Source organism: Scatophagus argus, chromosome 14, assembly GCF_020382885.2.
Source record: "Scatophagus argus isolate fScaArg1 chromosome 14, fScaArg1.pri, whole genome shotgun sequence".
Taxonomy (NCBI): domain Eukaryota; kingdom Metazoa; phylum Chordata; class Actinopteri; family Scatophagidae; genus Scatophagus; species Scatophagus argus.
This window is the reverse complement of record NC_058506.1, coordinates 10,089,445-10,107,382: the sequence shown is the minus strand read 5'-3', so window position 1 is coordinate 10,107,382 and position 17,938 is coordinate 10,089,445. Positions and strand designations below refer to the sequence as shown.

The 17,938-nt window shown below is 38.8% G+C and overlaps 2 protein-coding genes across 4 annotated transcripts; both read right to left on the bottom strand.

Moving 5' to 3' along the window:
- Positions 1 to 5,546: 5,546 nt before the first annotated feature.
- On the bottom strand, positions 5,547 to 11,549 carry chrdl2 (chordin-like 2). Of its 2 annotated transcripts, none has more exons than XM_046411693.1 (11): positions 11,342 to 11,549; positions 10,763 to 10,875; positions 10,534 to 10,627; positions 10,293 to 10,438; positions 8,821 to 8,914; positions 8,450 to 8,511; positions 7,970 to 8,138; positions 7,659 to 7,847; positions 7,382 to 7,555; positions 6,594 to 6,686; positions 5,547 to 6,491 (listed from the first exon to the last, which is right to left on the bottom strand). In XM_046411693.1, exons 1-11 carry the CDS (start codon positions 11,493 to 11,495, stop codon positions 6,358 to 6,360), a joined length of 1,422 nt encoding a protein of 473 aa, XP_046267649.1. In that variant the 5' UTR covers positions 11,496 to 11,549; the 3' UTR covers positions 5,547 to 6,357. The 2 variants fall into 2 exon arrangements, with proteins under 2 accessions (XP_046267649.1, XP_046267650.1); XM_046411694.1 differs by having other exon boundaries at positions 10,534 to 10,623.
- A 566-nt stretch (positions 11,550 to 12,115) lies between these two features.
- Positions 12,116 to 16,656, bottom strand: spag7 (sperm associated antigen 7). 2 transcript variants are annotated; one of them, XM_046411432.1, is made up of 7 exons: positions 16,505 to 16,656; positions 15,164 to 15,231; positions 14,815 to 14,903; positions 14,619 to 14,703; positions 13,942 to 14,031; positions 13,268 to 13,424; positions 12,116 to 13,168 (listed from the first exon to the last, which is right to left on the bottom strand). In XM_046411432.1, exons 1-7 carry the CDS (start codon positions 16,587 to 16,589, stop codon positions 13,053 to 13,055), a joined length of 690 nt encoding a protein of 229 aa, XP_046267388.1. In that variant the 5' UTR covers positions 16,590 to 16,656; the 3' UTR covers positions 12,116 to 13,052. The 2 variants fall into 2 exon arrangements, with proteins under 2 accessions (XP_046267388.1, XP_046267389.1); XM_046411433.1 differs by lacking the exon at positions 16,505 to 16,656 and adding an exon at positions 16,257 to 16,391.
- Positions 16,657 to 17,938: the final 1,282 nt, after the last annotated feature.

The following is a 17,938-nucleotide window of genomic DNA, read 5'->3' as shown; positions in this document are numbered from 1 at the left end:
AGACCCCCACAGTTCATTATGAACGTCTTATAGCACTGCAAGTTGATGAGTTATATGTGTGACATCCCTTCAGTCTTACAATGAATGTATTTTCATTTCTACTCATGCTCTGTTTTTGTTGTTTGTCCCCTTGTCCTTCATCTGATTTCAATTATTTTTTCCTCCAAGTAGCTTACAGATGTGGAATGCACTTTCAGCCCAGGTGGAATAAATCAATAGGTACTCCACTGGAGATATTCCATGGGATGCCATGCTTCTATTTTATTTCATTTTAAAATCACATTCATTACATTAATTTATTACTATATATACTAACATATCATATTTACTTGTTTCACAATAGCCGCAAGGGCTTCTTAATTATTAAATTTAGTGTGGGTGTACAGGTGTACCCCACCTTTCACCCAGTGTCATTTGGGGCAGGATCTAGCCTCTCCCATATGAAACTTTTAGAACTCAAGGAAAAGTCCTTGAAAATTTGATGGATGGAGTTTGTTATTCAGCCACGGGGCCCTGGTATGAATTTACTTTGCCTGACCAGAATGTTGTTCCAAAGTCATTTTGAAGTGATAATGATTAGCACTTCAAGCATCCACGGTTGCATAAGAGCTGAATTTATACACGTTAGTTTTCTACAGTGTTGAGCAATGAACAGTAAAGGCTGCTTTATTCCAGGCACAGAGTCAGCATTCACTGACCTCATCACAGACAAAGCTCCCAAGGAGCTCAGCAGAAACTGGTTTTCAAGATGATGAAAAGTATGAATGTGCTTTCTGCCAGTTATTTTGTGATAAATACACCTTCCTTTGTCTACAAATAGCTTGCATTACCTTTGTCTTATAGGAATCATGTGAATCCTGGCCACACATTTGACCTCAACCTTACTAGAAGCATCAGGACAAAAGTCAGAGGAGTAAATACAGCAGTTTGATCAGATGATCACAAATGAGTCAGCAGTTCACACTATGTTGTGATTAAATACTCCAAATCAAACAAATCTTTCTTTCTTTTTGAGTAGCATCACTCTGTTATTCCAGTAATGTATTGCACTTCCTCATAGGGGGATTCAAAACAGACAATTGCCCAACATGAAATGCCGAAACTGTTGTACCAGGGACATCTTGAATATGGATCCCGCATTTCCCATGATGCAACTTGATACGTCTTTCATAAGAACCTGCCAGTCTGATAAATGCCCACATCGCATTCAAACTACACATCCTAAATCAGTAATGCAGCCTTTTCTGTGAACTCAAGATGAGATAACCCTAATGACATCACTATGACATCATCAGGGTTGTTTTCCAGATTTCAGAGCACTCCCGTCAGAGCCACACGAGACATGAACTGCTTTCACAGGTCTGAGTACCCCATGTAGAGTAAACCGAACTTGATGTGTACAATCTGTCCACTGCACCTTTAACATTTTGTTGTTATCATGACTTTCATCCGTGTTCTGATTTCTAATTGTATATTATCATTATTATTATTTTAATAGTGTGACAGTTTAACTTTTCAAACAACACCACAAACACACCACAGGCACCATCTGGCCTGCTAATATTGATGATTTACTCTTACTGACCTCATGCAGGCATGCATCCTAAAGCAGTGAAAATGATCTATTAATGTGACAAATCACTTCAAGACTGAAGATAAATCACACCACATACATATCTGTAATTTATTTCTCACAATTGCTGTTCTTAATTGTTATTCCAGAAGTTTAATTCTGATAAGCACAAAGATTTAAAGTTTTACTTTATGTTATCGGGTGAAGCCAAGCGAAACGTCTCATTTTAGTTTTATTGGACTCTTCTTCACGTTAACATCAACGCAGAATAAACAAACAGACAAAAAGGGCTCAGTTTAGCTTTTCCTCTGTAACCTCTTTTGTTCTTACCATGAAAAACTGATGAGGTGGGTTATTAACTGAAAACACATTTTCATCCATGCTCTCGGTGATATAACAGAATCTGGCAGGAGAGCATGATACTCTGTCCAAATGCAAAAATAACAAAAGACATGGCGAAGAAAAGCATGATGGTCTATGTCTGAAGCAAGACACATCTTTGTGTATCTATGTGTGGCGGTTTTTTTTCTCTTCGTATTTCAACACATTTTCACATCTGGAGCAGTCATCACTGCAATCAGCCCTGAGAAATATTTGAGTAAGGTTTGTTTGACTCTCAAATTGAGGGCCAACAGTTTAGCTTTGAGAATAACCCTGTGGAGACTCAGACACCAGATTTGGCAGACACCAGAATAGGCCTGAATACCTCATCAACACTCCTCATTACTCAAGTGCCAAATGAGTTCACTGCAGACTGGACCTATTCATTAGTTCTTTTGATGGACAATTGAACTGTAACACACTTATCATGTAATCCTGGAAAGGCTTCGGATACTCTGGCTGACATCTGAAAAGAGGCCATCGTTAATTACAGATCATAACTGTAAAGTTGTTGTTGGTCTTCTTTATTCTGTGAAACAAAAGATCTCGCTGTGGTCTGCCTTTAATAGTTTACAGTCATTACAAGCACGTGTTTAAAATTTTGAACTTTAAACCGAGCCTCTCAGGATAAGGGGATGAAGACCAAAGTGTTCATGACATGTATCCCAGTATTGTTCATGTTTTCTTGGCCGGACTCCAAACATCAGCTAAAATGATCAGGGCCAACTTAATTAACGAGAGGGTAAGGGTGTAAAAAACAGGGCCCTTGATAGATTTCGGAAGTATTTTGATGAAGTATAAACTCAGGGGTTCTGCTGAGCGCCTTAATCAGCTATGAAAGCAAACACATCTATCAGACTTAATTAACTTAACACAATTTGGCTCCCTTTGAATCAAAAGACTGCCTGATTGATTTGCAATGCTTCAGTTCCTCACAAACACTGTATGCATCGGCGAGGAACTGCTTGCCTGAAGCGCATGAAGAAATGTTTTATTTAATCGTTTGAAATTAGTTCAACTGAGCTGCTTTCCTTTGCAAGACAGCATGGTTCTTGCAGAGCTAGAAAAATAAAGTAAATCCTGTATGAACTTGCATGTCTTTCCTGTGACATGCATGAACTGATGTTCTTCGACTGAGGTGAAATATAAAATGAAAGCGAATAAGATTTTTGTTATATTACAACAACGACTGGGCCAAGTTGTGACCCCTCGTCTCACATTTTCTTCACTTCTCACTGAATCTGGGTTACATGGGTAACTGGGTGGAGTACACATACACAGAGAGCTGACCAACTGCATGATTTATACCTACTGACTGCCCCCAGCTGTTACAATTGCCAGAGCCAAGGCTAAGCATGCATAGCTGAATGGGCCCATGAGACAAATCCATAAACATCCACAAAATGAGGACTGATAGGATTTCTATCAAAAATGACAGACAAAGAGATTGAATCATGAACTGCTAGATACAGCAAGTTCATTGCAAATAAAACTTGTTTTAAACCTGCACTGTACTCATCATTTAATGACCCGCATGGCAAAATGACCATGTGAAAATGTTAATTACTAATTTAAGTTGGCAGCAGTTAAGTGGAACACCTCATTCTCACCCTTTTGACTCAAACAGGCTCTTTGGACAACTAAGGGAGAGACAATCGTAAACTGCCAGGTCTAACAGTTTACACAAAAATATGACGGCCTTTTTGAGAGAGTAATGAAGGCATACAGGGGAAGTGCGTCTGTTTCAAAATATTGTTTCATGCCTTTAGTGCGAGACAGACAGAGCTGTCTGGCGCAAAGTGTGAAAGAAACACAATGACTCATTGTGGAAGGGGAGGGGACGGAGAAAGCACGTCGGGAGTTCACAGAGAAGGGAAGCAATATTATTTTGAAGCACCCACTCAGTCTCCCCAGTCTGCCGCTGCACACTGACTGAGTCATGGGAACCACAGTGATCATTTTACACCTGTTGATCAAACGGTCCCGTGGACGGACTGCACACAGTGCTGCTGAACCAAGAGACTGCTCTCATGGAACATGCTCACATGGGATCCAGTGAGCTCATTATTGTCATGACACTGACAAGCAGGATTATTCAAAAAATTGGTTTTGTTTTAGTGGTTCTATGTAATGATAATAATAATAACATAGTATCTGCTTTCTTTATGCTGTATTTTGGAAGGACTGATCTCCTTCAGCTCCTCGGCCTAGATTTAAATCAAGTAGCACAAATCTCATCCACTGACAATAACGAAATCTTCACTAGAAATTTTTTAACATAGACGTATTAGTCTGTAGTGGTTTACAATGAGATGGCCCATTGTCTAGCTAGGAAAAAGGGAAGACACAAACACGCAGCTATGCAAAGTTATGTGTTGTGTTAGCTTTTTCAGAATTGCACTGATAGGGCAAGCTATAGTTTATCCCTACATTGTGAACCCAAAATCACCATTTGATTTGAGATGGCGAGCATCTCAGCTGCCAGTTGCTTAATTACACATCCTGCATAGGAGAAGAAACATTAGCATTTATTTGATGCTGTTGTGGTGAATATGAGTAAATTTACTCTCTTTTAGCCCTCTTTTGGGCTCCACCAACTCCTAAACAAAATATCTTTCTCTTATGTCTATTTAGCTGCTATGCTCGCTAGCTAGTTGCTAAATTTGTCTCTCTGCTGTTTGGTCCTGAGCACGTAGCGTAGCATTATGCTACTGCAGCTGGAAACAATGCTATGAGAGAGTCGTGGGAGTGAACCAATTTTAACATTAATTTCCCCAACGTGTTGTAGGGAAAGTAAAAATATATAAGGCTCTCAGCAAATCATATATATCTATATAAAGTATGGTTTCATACAGACAATAATGGGATTAAGTGGGAAGTTATTACTGCTTTTTTACCATGTAACATGTTAGATAAAGAGTTTTTGACACCTATGTTTTATCCTGAGTAATTTTAACTACTAAGAGGAGAGATTCAACTTGGAAGTGTCAGGATGAGGCAGCTGGTGTCAGTTAATCTTACAAATTAATCCTTTGATTCTGAAGAACATGTCCAATGACCACACAGGTATAATAGACAGAGGCAGAGAACGAGTCATCGGACCCTTACCCTCATCAAGGTACTTTAAGTAACACCAAGTTATTTATTTATTTATTTTTTTTTTGAGAATAAATACTGGTGTCGGGAAAATATTGTGTGTGTGTGTGAGAGAGAGAGAGAGAGAGAGAAAAAAAGAGAGTTTGGAGGGGTGAAGGAAGTTTGAACTTCTGCTTTTGATTTTCATGCCTCTGATAACATTTCATCTCCAGCGGGAAAACAGTTTATCCAGCCTTCCGGAGTTGTATTTAATGGAAGCCTTCAGGCAGAGACAGTGTTCGGGCCACTCTGCTGCAGCCAGCATGTGGACCTTAAAGGAGTCCGCAACTTTTCAAACAGCGCCTTCAAAAACAACTGTTGTGAGCCACATCTTAAGCCTGTCTCAGACACATATTCCCATTGTCTTACCGTGTTTGACTCCATGCAAACGATTCCATGACATGTGGGCTATGGTCATACAGCTTAAAACAAATCAGACAAAATATTTACTGGTGTAAAACACTGAAAAACTTTATAGATTAACTGTGAGCAGAGATACATACTGCAGTCATCCACATCAACTATGACCACTTTAAAACACAAATATCGCTGGTATATGGAGTTGTAATATCATTAGGCTATGATAACAAACAAAAGCCTGTGACTATGTTGACTTTGTCACACTAACAAATACACAGTTGTGACACAGCTGCGCATTCACCGGCAGACTGATCCCCAATTCAACCTTTTTCTGCTACATGCAAAGAACATTCAGACAGTCAGATGTATATACACAGAATCAGTACACTTTAAATAAGGACACAAACCCTCTATTTGTATTTACAATAAATATGTTAACATCATGTAACATCCTTAAAAAAACTTTTTAATTCTGAACAAAATGGCTCCTTTGCCCATAATATTCTAGAGCACAAATTATTTTCATATGATTAAAGCAAAGGATTTATTTGAGATACACTGTTCCATAAATGTCCTTGATAATTCGGCAGATGCACACTGACATTGACATGTCTTGCACCTAAATCTGCTTAAATGTTTGAACCATGACACAAGGAAGAACTATCTGCCAGTTTATGACCATGACAGTTAGTTAAAAACTGCTATGGTCCGTGTTTTGTAACTCAATAATTTACCAATAAAAAGATGTGATGAGTTTACCATGATGAACAACGATGTATCGACCAATAAACAATATTGTATAAATGAGAAATTCCTCATCCAAGGCCACATGTATGAATACAGAATGTACTGTATTTGAACCATGTAGTCATGGGAACATAAAGAGTGTCAAAGGAGGTAAGTAAGTATTACGGTGAACACAAGTCGTCTTTCTGCTTGGGATTTAGGAAAGTTACCATCTCCCGAATGCCGTCTTCACAAATGGTGGTCTGGGAAGCTTTACTCAGATTCTCTCCCTCCTCTTTAAATTTTCTCCACGTCTCTGGAAAATGAACTTGAATTAATATAAAATTGTCACTGAAAGCAAATGGTCATATTAAAAGAGTTCTGGAAGATCTTCACAAAAGGGCATCATGAAACAAACCTTCATCAAGTGTTGTAAGTAATGTGTAATTCTCTGGATGATCCATTATATCTTTTCTTTGAACATCACCAATTTCCATTAATTGTAAAACACCTGTAAAAATAAAGATGAGAGGCACACATTAGTGCAGTAATACTTTAATATTTGTCTTAAAGAACAGATGAATATATTTGGAAAATATGCATGTGTCCAAGTGTGCGTTTCTTTTAAAGCTAGAATCATGCATCTGCAGAGATACTCTGACCTTTTCAGTATGTCAAGAAAGCTGACTGGTTGATCCAACAACCTGCCAGGAAACTTTTTCTATTTTTGATTTAAGAGTTTGGGTGCACATTCAAGAAAATACTGGCAGAATATTTTAAACACTTTATCATTGTCCCATTGATTTACATGAAGAATCAAAACTCCTTTACATTTTATTTTATGAATGTAGTGGTTTGTTTTCACAGTTTTTGTTTTGATTTCTTCTATGTTCACGCTAACCCCTGTGTGATAAATATGAAGCTACAGTCAGCAGCCAATTAGTTTAGCATAAGGACTGGAGACAGTAGGAAACAGCCTGGTTTTGTCCAAACGTAAAAATATCATCTGGACTATGCAGAAGTTCTCGTTTCATGGGGCTTTATGCATTAGACTATGTCTTAGTTAAACTAAAGCTAAGCTAACTGAGAGCTGTAGCTTAATATCCATCAGACACCAGATTGATTTCTCAGCTAACTCTCCACCAGAAAGCGATTAAGTGCATTTACCAAAATGTTTTAACTATTCCTTTAATATAGCTACAGTACCTTCTCCAGTCTTCCATACTTGCACTTCAACTTCAGCAGTACTTTGTCTTTCAACAGCAATGATCCTCACTGTGTTGGGTGGGTCAACTTTCAAAGAAGATTCTACTTTATACACCAAGAGGCTGTTTTTATACCCGGGATAGCACTGAGTCTGGTTACTTTCAGCTTTACTCTCTAGAGAGAAAAAACACACAGAAGTTATATGAATGATGTTAACAGCCAATCTACCTCATGTTAGTTTAAACAATTCATCATGTCGTGAGGCACGTTTTATTACCCGGACAAGTCTTACAGCACTTTCCCACTGATTTAAGGGGATGCTGGCATGGGTACTGACTGGGACACGTGATGCGTTTGCAGTCCTGGAGGCCATCAGCACAAGTGCACAGGATACATTCCAGGACCTTCCCCAAAACTGGGTGCCACATGTCTCCATGAGAGTACGTCTTGCCATTGTATAAACAAGCTGCGAGAAATGGAAAACATCTGAGTGTTGTGCTCCACATGGAAACGATTGTGAAGTTGTGAGGAACATGTCCATAAAATCAAATACCTATACAGGATCTTTTTGTTTTGACAAAGTCTCACCTCTTTGGTGTTTCCTCTGCAACAAAATCTTCACGGTGGTCTCTGAAGCTCCTTTGAGGTTAAGTTTACTGAGGCTCAGGCCTCTGGGAGAAGTCCTGACCCTGGGTGGAGTGGCACGGTCGGACCGCGCCCTGCTCTGCTCTCCAGAACACTGGTCCACTGAATGCCTCTTTTGTAAACACAGATAGAATAAAACACAGTTATCTTTCATCTAGTCAGCTTTTGGCGTTTAACAGCTTTTCCCCAAGCTGAAGGAGCATCATAATGAATCACTGCCCACATTACAGATTTTTTTCAACTATTCAAACAGAACAACAGTGCAGTTTAGGCTTAATATCAGGCCAAGAATGGTCCATGGATCTTGAGGAAAAATTTGAAAACTTTGCAATTTTCCACTCTATATTACCAAAGATATGGACGTTTCATACAAAAGCATAGTCTAGGATGGGTTCATTTTCTGATAAATCAGAAAGAACATACAACGCCTCTGTTCAGCTGCTGGTTTCCATCCTCAACTGATGAGGACCCACTGGTGCCATGATCTAAAGACCAAAGAGAAGAAGACCAAAACCAAGAGTGAAGAGAATGTGATTAACACATACGGCAGCCACTTAAAATAGGGCTGGGATGGAATTCAAAATTATTGTATAACAATTTTTAATGGAATCATGATGATATGATTATATTATCGATGAAAACAAAACAAAATGAATTGCAGTGAACATTTTTTGAATATAAATTTAATTTAGCATCTATTTGCCACATATGCAGGCCTTATCTACATGTTAAATATATTATTGTAGATTGGAAAGAGAGCAAAGCCATTTCACAGTTTGGAGGAGTTTGTCTACCTTTACACACCAAACAGCAGGTATCTGGAAGTGAGACCGGTGAGGAACAGGTGATTGGTTGGCACGTTTTAAGAGCACAGAAGATGTTTCCATTCTGAGAAAAGAAAAGAAGGCAAAATCTTACTTTTTAAATTTCCTGCTCTCAGAGGTTCCTGCAGGTCTTCAGACCTGTTAAAGAATTTATATCACTCGGAATAACAAACAAGTCCGAACAACATAATCACAGTGTCTTCTGAGCTCTAATGTTATAAAATACCAGCAGAAACATAATGAGACATTACATTTATTTGGCTTTCACCCATATTAAATTTTCTTTTTCCACACACACAGACACACTCATACGTAGCTGCGATGCCATGCTGTCCTGCTAACTGAAAGCAATTAAAGGACACCTGAACCAGCAACACTACCAATAAAGGACAAGCAGCTCTTGCAAGCCTCGACAAAAATCACAATTGCAGATTATTAAACCATTTTGAAATTAGGAGCAGATTACTCTGTGGTGACAATGGAACAAGTTACTAAGACATACATGAAGGAACTGCATTAGGAGAAATCATCCTAACAATTGTTATAGTGTTATGTGTTGTCTCCTTGGACATTTAGAAACATGTGTTCACAAACACCACTTAGCAACTCGTAAAATTAACTTCTCACATCACATCATGTGGCCTTTTAAAGGAGGACTCCAGGGAGATTTCAATTTTGGCTTCACTTCCACTTTCCCCTCTGATATCTGCCCCTTGTTTGGTCTAATTTAAAACTTTAATCCAAACTCTTGTGCTGAGGCAACATGCAAACCAAAGCGAGCTGCTTTCACAAGCTCCAGGATTTAATTGTCTCATTAAAATTAGCATTAGCAGCTAGAAGTTAGCAGGCACAGATACACATTACACAAACCTCAAACATACATATAATGAATTTTTGGCCTATGAAATGTAAGACATTACAACATAAAGGTCACTGCTGTAAGTTGTGGGGATGTTGTAAAAGTGGCCTTTACGTGGTGTTAATGTAGGGGCCACGGCAATATTTATAATACAAAGGCATTTTGGTGAGCATAAACATGTGTTCTAGTTGTTAGAAAGACACTGTGTTAAGTGCTTTTTTTCCTTATACAACGCTGATTCATTTAGAGATTTTTCACCCCAATAAAGCTGTGGTGGCAGAGCTTAAATACTTTGCTTAAGAAGAAAGAACTGACTTGAAAAGACTTGAGGTTTTATCATATAAGTAGAAAATTATGTCATTTTCCTGTTTTTTTTCCCCCTCTTCTATTTCTTTGTACTTACTCAATTTTTATTGCCTATTTAACCACATGATGCCGTTTGAGATTTAGAGTTCTACTTCATGTCACATGTCACTTAAAACCATAAACCTACATACATACTGTTTGCAATTTGAATCTGATTATTTATTTATTTTTCACTAGATCAAAAGACAAGAACAAAAGCAGTAAACTGTAAACTTACAGAACATGTGCACATAACACACTGGTTGCTTTGCTTGGATGGGAAGAGGTCGTGCTTATTGAAGGTCTCCCCCGGCTGATAAATACTCCCATTATACCTGCAGGATTTCACTGAAGCTCTCAACCCTGCAGGAATCCTGGGCTCATCTGAGGGGGAAACACATCACACAGGACGGAAGTCACATGAAGATGGTTTCTCTCTGCAGGCTCAGAGCCCATAAGGTGTTTGGAGGACAGTCTACCTGTGCATCTCGGACAACACTGCTGAGGCTCGGCTACCGGGTTTTCACACGGCAGGGCAGGACACTTGATTGTGCTACATTTCACATGGCCTGTCTAAGAGACAGCATTGGTACAGTTTACAAGCACAAGCTAACCTTTTAAATCATTAAGCCAGCAAAGAGAATTTAGTGTAATATTCCTTTAGATGTTTGCTCTGAAGGGATCAAGTGAGTAAATATTAAAAGGCACCTCTGTGCAGACACAGCGCATGCAGAACATGAGTCCGAAGGGCTCCAAATAGGGATGCCAGCTGTCTCCTGGGTTGTATGTCTTGTCTTTGAAAGTGCATACCACTCCGGACCCTGGGTGTCAAAAATGAAGAGGATGAGCCACAGTCGGCTACCGAGAAACGCATATGGCGCAGATGAACAGAACAGCATAAACAAAGGAATTTCCCTGAGAAGTACTATTGTAAACATTTGTCAGAGACATTTTGTCAAAGCGACAAATCAGTTCCAGGTAATGCAAACCAGAGGAAAACACGGAAAACCGCACTGATCCAGCACATCCTAAACGTTCAGCCAAACAGAAGTCATGACTAATAACTTTTAGTGGCTTCTGTAGCAAAATGAGGTGAAAAGGTTTTACCACAAAACACCAAAGTTATGTTTAGAGCAACAAATTCTGTCAGTCTTAAACTATCCGCTCAGTTTTGGCAAAGCCCGACAAAACTTTCCTCATTTGAGTCACATTTTCATGCTTTTCCTTATTATAAGTCCCAGACTTTCAGATCAGGACAGAATGAACATCAACAGGGTTTGGTCTTACCTCTCCGGGGTTTTAGCTCCGCATCTGCAAACCAAATGATAAAACAGAACAAAAACGCTGACTTCATTTTTTTACATGTGCGTGAGTGAGACTTAAACGCGCAATATATGTGTTTCTGCGAGACAGAAACTGCAGGACAGTGCGAAACATGCATTAGGAAAAAAGAAAAAGCCAACGTTTTCTTGATTGAGCTATGGCTCCTCCTTCAGGAGACAAGCGGTAGTGCCAGCTCGAAGGAGGGATGACAGCAGAGTGAACGTATGGCCTTAAAATAGATTAACACCAATATTCAATTTTCAAATCAATTTCCGATAAAAACGCAAAAGCATTGTGAGCTAAACGTCTTTCACTTACAGAATGTTTTATCTGCTTTAAATTTTAACTTTATATCATACTTGTTTAATCTATAACAGTGCATTATAATTCATGAACTACTTCCTACATTTGTGAGACAAATAAAGTGAAGGAAAAAACAATATTTCCCTATAAAATGTACAGAAATAAGAGTTAAAACTAAAGTATCAGGTGAATAAATGTATTACTGTATTACTATTTACTTTATGTAAGCAGATAACCAGTGAGTGCACTTATGGTCGAGTCATTATGGTAGCTTCTATTACATTCAGTCATAGTGAAATCATCACGGAATAATGCTGATTCATGTGGTCATTTTTGAGCCTACATTTTGTGTTGCTGTGTTGGATCACATCGCTGTTTCCTCCTTCCTGTATTAAATACTAAAAGCAGTTAAAAGATGCAAAGGGCCAACAAATACACAGTTCTCCATTTATTAACACACATGGGGAGATAAAACAGTGCAACCTTGTTAAAACAGACATCAGGATGCAGAGAAACATACTTGACAAATATCCCTACAATGAGCCTGGTACATCAGCTCCCTCCTATGACGCCTTTTGAAAGCCATCACACGGCTCAATAATAAAACATTTAGTGTGCACTAACAGTTTCATTCACAGACAGTGCAGATGTTCAGAAACAAGAACATAACTTGATCACAGAGGCCTAAAATCCACAAAAGAAGTATTTTCTAAAATGTGATTCCTCTCGAAATGGAGGAAATGACATGCTTCCCACTTTACAAAGCTCTGAAACGGGTTGAGAATGAAACCAACAAACCAAAAGCTGGTCTATAGATGGCATTCGTTTGCCTTTTAAAAAGTACACTAGATATTTGGAACACTGTCAGCACATGCTCTGTCTAAAACTTTGCTTTCAAGACATCATCCAGCCTGGTTAAAGCTCATAATTATCAATACTTTACTGATAAAAAAATATTAGGACTGTAAATGTACAACTGCATCAAAAATGTCAATCACTGACACAAAGTTTCCTTTAAAAATGATGGCTGCTTTTTGGTTGCCAAAGACCTACTGGAAAAACATGTTTCTCATACTGTATAGTATATTAGAACGTGTGACAAGTTTGACAGCTGACAGAACATCATGGTCAAATGTTAAACACGGATAGTGATCCACCTCCTGGATCAGACACACCTGAGTACCTCCACCAAGATTTCAGCACAGTCTCAGTCAGAGAGCGGCACACGTACGAGATTCATATAAGTTATACTCTAAATGTCTGACGTACTAGATATTGCATTGTAGGATGAATTATACTGTGTGCACACGCACGCACACACACACAAACACACGTTCACACACACCGGTACACAGAAAACAAAAATGGAGACTCAAGAGCTGCTGCTGTGTGCTCCTGTGTCGTCCTCCTGCTTCTGCCGTTTCTTCGCTCTGATTTCATTCATGGCTTCCTCTATGGAGCGAGTGTCCCTCTTGTTGGCCACCGGCACTGGGAGAGAATAAATGCCAACATAATGAGTAAACCAAGAGGAGATATTAGGTGAGAAAAAGCGATGCAAGATAGGCGTGTGTGACAGCATTTACTCACCACAGCCGTAGGCCCTGTTGGCCTCTAGTGTATGTGCTGCATCTTTTGCTGCCGAGGTGCCAATCAGGTGACTGTACTTGTCTCTGTAGTTGGAGTTGGGACATGTCTCCGGCTTCTTTGTCTGACTAGATGCTATTTCTTCCAATGCAGCCTGTTCCTGCAGAGAGGGAAAAAAAAGGTCAGATACTGTGATGGAAAGTCAAGAAAAAAATCCTCCAAAAGTACATGAGCTGTACCCACATGTGTTTGATCGTTTCCCACATTTTCTCAAACATCAAATTCGTGGGTGTTTTCAGGACTAGAAATTCAAGGACCTGACATGGCATAGTTTGAGATACAGCTCAAGATAAATCACAGTTACAACAATGAGAACTTGCAGGTTTTACAGAGGCTAGCAGATAACACTTAAAAAGACAGAAGCAAACAGTACAACTGTAGCAGACACATGCAGACAGCAGAAGGTAGCCTGTTTACTAACAGAAGAACTTACATTTCTGATCTTGCACAATAAATTGTGGGCGAGCAGTGGTGAGTTTTAAAAAATTTATAATTGCAAGGGAGAAGAGTGTTTCTAACTGAAAAGTGATATGTAAATGTTACAGGTCTGATCTAGTAAGACTACAGTTGTGACTTTTTGTGTAAAAGTGACCAGGCTGCTTATTGAGGAGTCATACTTTTAGTCTGCGCCGTTGCTCTGCCAGCTGAGGATCCCATTCCTCTCCTTTACGATAGGCTTCCAGCTCCTCGTCTGATGGAGCAAATTCCTGCCACAGCACAAGGCAGAAATTTGTCACGCGTCCCCACATTATTTTAATATCTGGTAGTGATAAAAATACCACCAACAACAACTACTACTAATAGAAAATCATTCTGGGAAGTCAAACCTCCGCCAAGGACAACAGATCAGTTTTTAATAAAATGCAAATCTGCAGCCAGTGTATTTATCTGTGTGTCTTTCCAAAACTAGAATTGGATAAAATTGTGTCAAAATATGTTTGTGTCCTGCTGAGGCCTCATCATCTCAGCTGTACATTTATTATTTGCGTTATAATCATGTACATATGTACATCTATCAAATGCTCAGACTCAAATAACATAATGAAGAAGGCTGCTTGTTATCAAAAATGGTTCCAAAAATCTGAAAAACAAGGAAGAAAGTTTCAGACTAATTTAAATTTGCAAATGGAAAAAGAATATTTATAATTAGCTGCATGATGTGTGTATTTACATTTCCATAGCCAGACCCTAGTCTGAGAAAAGCTTAGCCTGCATGTGCAGCTATCAGGAAAACATAACTTCTTTGGTGGAAGTAATAACATCTAACATTGGATCAAAAGCAAAGTTTTCAGACCTTCTTGAAAAGCATGACATAACGGCTCTCCTCGTCCTCTCCGAAAGAAAAAGAAGTCAGACCGGCTACTTCTGCAACATCATGCCTACAGGGCAGGAGGAAATGAAATGTAAATGGCTGTGAGCATATGACAAAACATGCCATGTTTCCTTCCTAAAGAGACTCATTGTAATTAACTGAAGTAATGACTACTTACAATATGCTCCTTTCAATCTTCCCCATAGGATTGTATTTACGTTTCTGTTGTGAACTGTCTTGAATGAAATCCGACACCTCTTTCTCCATCTAAACAAGACGTGATAAAATACCAACATACTGACAGGAGGACACAGGAGCTTTCCACTTTAATAAGTACACTTGTGTAATCAAATGCATAAATTCTTATTTTAAAATGTCTCTAATGTTGAGTTTTATTGACACTATCATAAAGGTGTTTATGGGGGTATTGTAGTTGTATTGGATTACATTAGATTGTACAGGTGTAACCAACAGAGTGGCCAATGAGTGTACTTTCAATGTGTATTGGATGACACTGAAGCTCACACCTTCTTCCTGAATGCTGCTTTCTTTCTTTTCTCCTCTTCCTCCATCTTCTTGAGTCTTGCTGCTTGCTCTTAAAAGGAGAGAAATTCGTGGAGTTTGTTGATTTCCAATAGCTTTTAAAAGTTTCCGTTGTAAACACTGTTTTACAGCGACAGTTGGCATAAAAGTGTTTTTAAGGCTGAAGTCACAAAAAAGGCTAATGAAGAGACACACTTGCTGTAAATCCCAAAGCCACATTTCCCTATTAGGGCTGGTGTACAGGGTGACTCAAGGCCTCTTATTTGTTGCACGTGTCTACATGCAAACAGTCTCTGATGTTTTATTAGTAGGCATACTCAGAACAGTTAATGAAACAGCTTTGTCCACTTTTTATTGCTGCTGCCTTGTAGCTATGTCTTCACAACAAGTTTTAAGTGGGAAAAGTTCTTTATTTGTACTCCACTCACCATTGTCACATTGTGGAGAGGTACAGTTTTCACATCAGATCTAGGCATCTAGATCTAGATCTAGAACTAGGTACTATTATAATGTATTCCCATGTTTTATGGGACCCATGTGGCAGATTAGGTGCATGCACAGGTTTTTGCAGTTATTAGATTTAGATGGGGCCTAACTGAAAGGAAGCTGATATTTGTAACAATGGAAGTCTCAAATGAAAGTTTCTAGCATCTATGAAATGCAAGGGAATTTGTCACCACAAGCGTACAAATTTAGCTTCTACCACTCGTTATTATATGCTGAGAGTCATTAACATGCCCACTGCCTGAGGTAATAGCAAGATTAATGATTTCTGAAAAGACCACCAAGTGGGTTCCTCAGCAGAGAAAGGGTAGCTAAAACGGCTCAGGGCTGCAAACAATACGGGCTCAGTGTTATGAGAAACTGATCTCTACAGGCAGATCGCTTTGAATGCTCAGGTTTAGCTCGTCCTAGTAAATATCCAGGGGTTGCAGCAGATCAGCAGGTTTGTGTTAATGTAAACATTCGTCCAAATACTATACCAAAGATTTGGCCAGTAGATACCGCCACTTTTACATTACCAAATGCTTCAAAACAACGAATCATTTTCAAGACAACTGCTTTGTGATTCAGTACTTCAGAAAACTTCGTTTTGCCCGTCACTAGTGCAGACTCTACCTGCTGGCCTGCGGAAGTTTGCGGGTCTGCGTGTTCCGTTAAGGTGGTGCTAAACCTTGAAAGCTCGACTGGCCAATGACAGCACCAGGAACGCTTTCTTCGTCAGTCCATTTAATTTCACATACATGTAAATCCCTTATCATATTTATTTAAACATTTCCAGAGAAGCATTAAATGAGCAACTATTCAGGCAATATAGTAAATACCTCGAGCCTTTCGTCGGCTTTCCTGGTCGCCGACTGTTGGAGGCTTCTCCATCGAGTTTAAGATTGAGCCTAGAAGATCCGCCATCTTGGAATGAAAGGGCAATCTGCGCAGACTGTTGTTATTGTCTGCAGCTGTATAGACTGCGCACGCGCAGATTGTCAGAGTTTTTCTTCGTTGTGTGAAAAACGGGGGTGTAAAATATCTATCGCCACCTTCTGTCCCAGAATATTGCTACGCTGTACCATTTATTTTGATTTGGGAAGTTACTCAGTCAGTGCAATCAAATAGATAAATCTTTCTTACTTGTAAAAGAGAAGGCGCATGTCTGTCGCCAGTATTTCTGTGAATCCCACATCCAAATTATAAATTACATATTAAATAAACACTCTTTCTAACATTTACATATCTTTATCATTGCCAAATATAAATCAAAGCACAATGTATATACTCTACAGACATGCATGTGCATATATATACACCTACTTCGTGTATATAAAGTACCCTATGACATGAATTACTCCATATTTATTGCACCACACCCTTGCACTATTTGTTTACAATTTAGAGATACCAACTGTAGGCTAATATAGACAACAATATTGTTGGTCATTGTTGCTTCTTATTTTTATTTATTATATACATATTTTCTCACTTACATGCATATACACAATATTTTTATGTTAATTATTTTGTACCCTTCTTTATTTAGTTTTGTTGTATGTATAGTTTGTATAAATTGTTCATGGAGATGTAGGTATTTTGAGAGTAACTACAAAACAGAGTCTGATATCCTGGATGTGGACATATACTTGGCCAGTAAAGCTGACTGTGATTCTGAAAGAGAAAAATATATATATATATAAAAGATAGGGTTGAGAAAGATATCTTTTAAATAATTAATCACAGATCAGATCAGATCCTAACTTTTTCCTTTAATATGGTAATATCTGTTGTATGTGTGCGAGACAAGAGTAAACAAGCATCCTTACATTAGCACTAGGGGGCATGCTGCACAAATACATGTCTATGTGTCCATGCCGTGTGTTGTTATTGTTTTGTTAACAATCCTCCCCTGTGTCACCAGAGCAGCATGTTTTGTGCACTTTGATTGCAGTTTCACAGCATCAGCAATAACACATGAACTACTGCCATATTGAGATGTGGGCAGACCAGTGGCCGAACAGAGGGCAGCCTATTAAAAACACAGCAGGGCAGACAGAATTGTACTGCTAACTGTGTCTAAAACAAAAGGATTAGTTAGTACATCATCTGTAAATATAACTTTTGAAGGGCTTGTTGTTTTGCAGGAGTCCTTTGTGGTCTTTGTGTACTCCTCTGTCCAGTCATAGGGGTGTATGTAAGTACAATACCAAAGAACTTTCCTTTTTCATTTGGATTTCTGTGTTGATGAACAGTACAGATCATTTGAATAA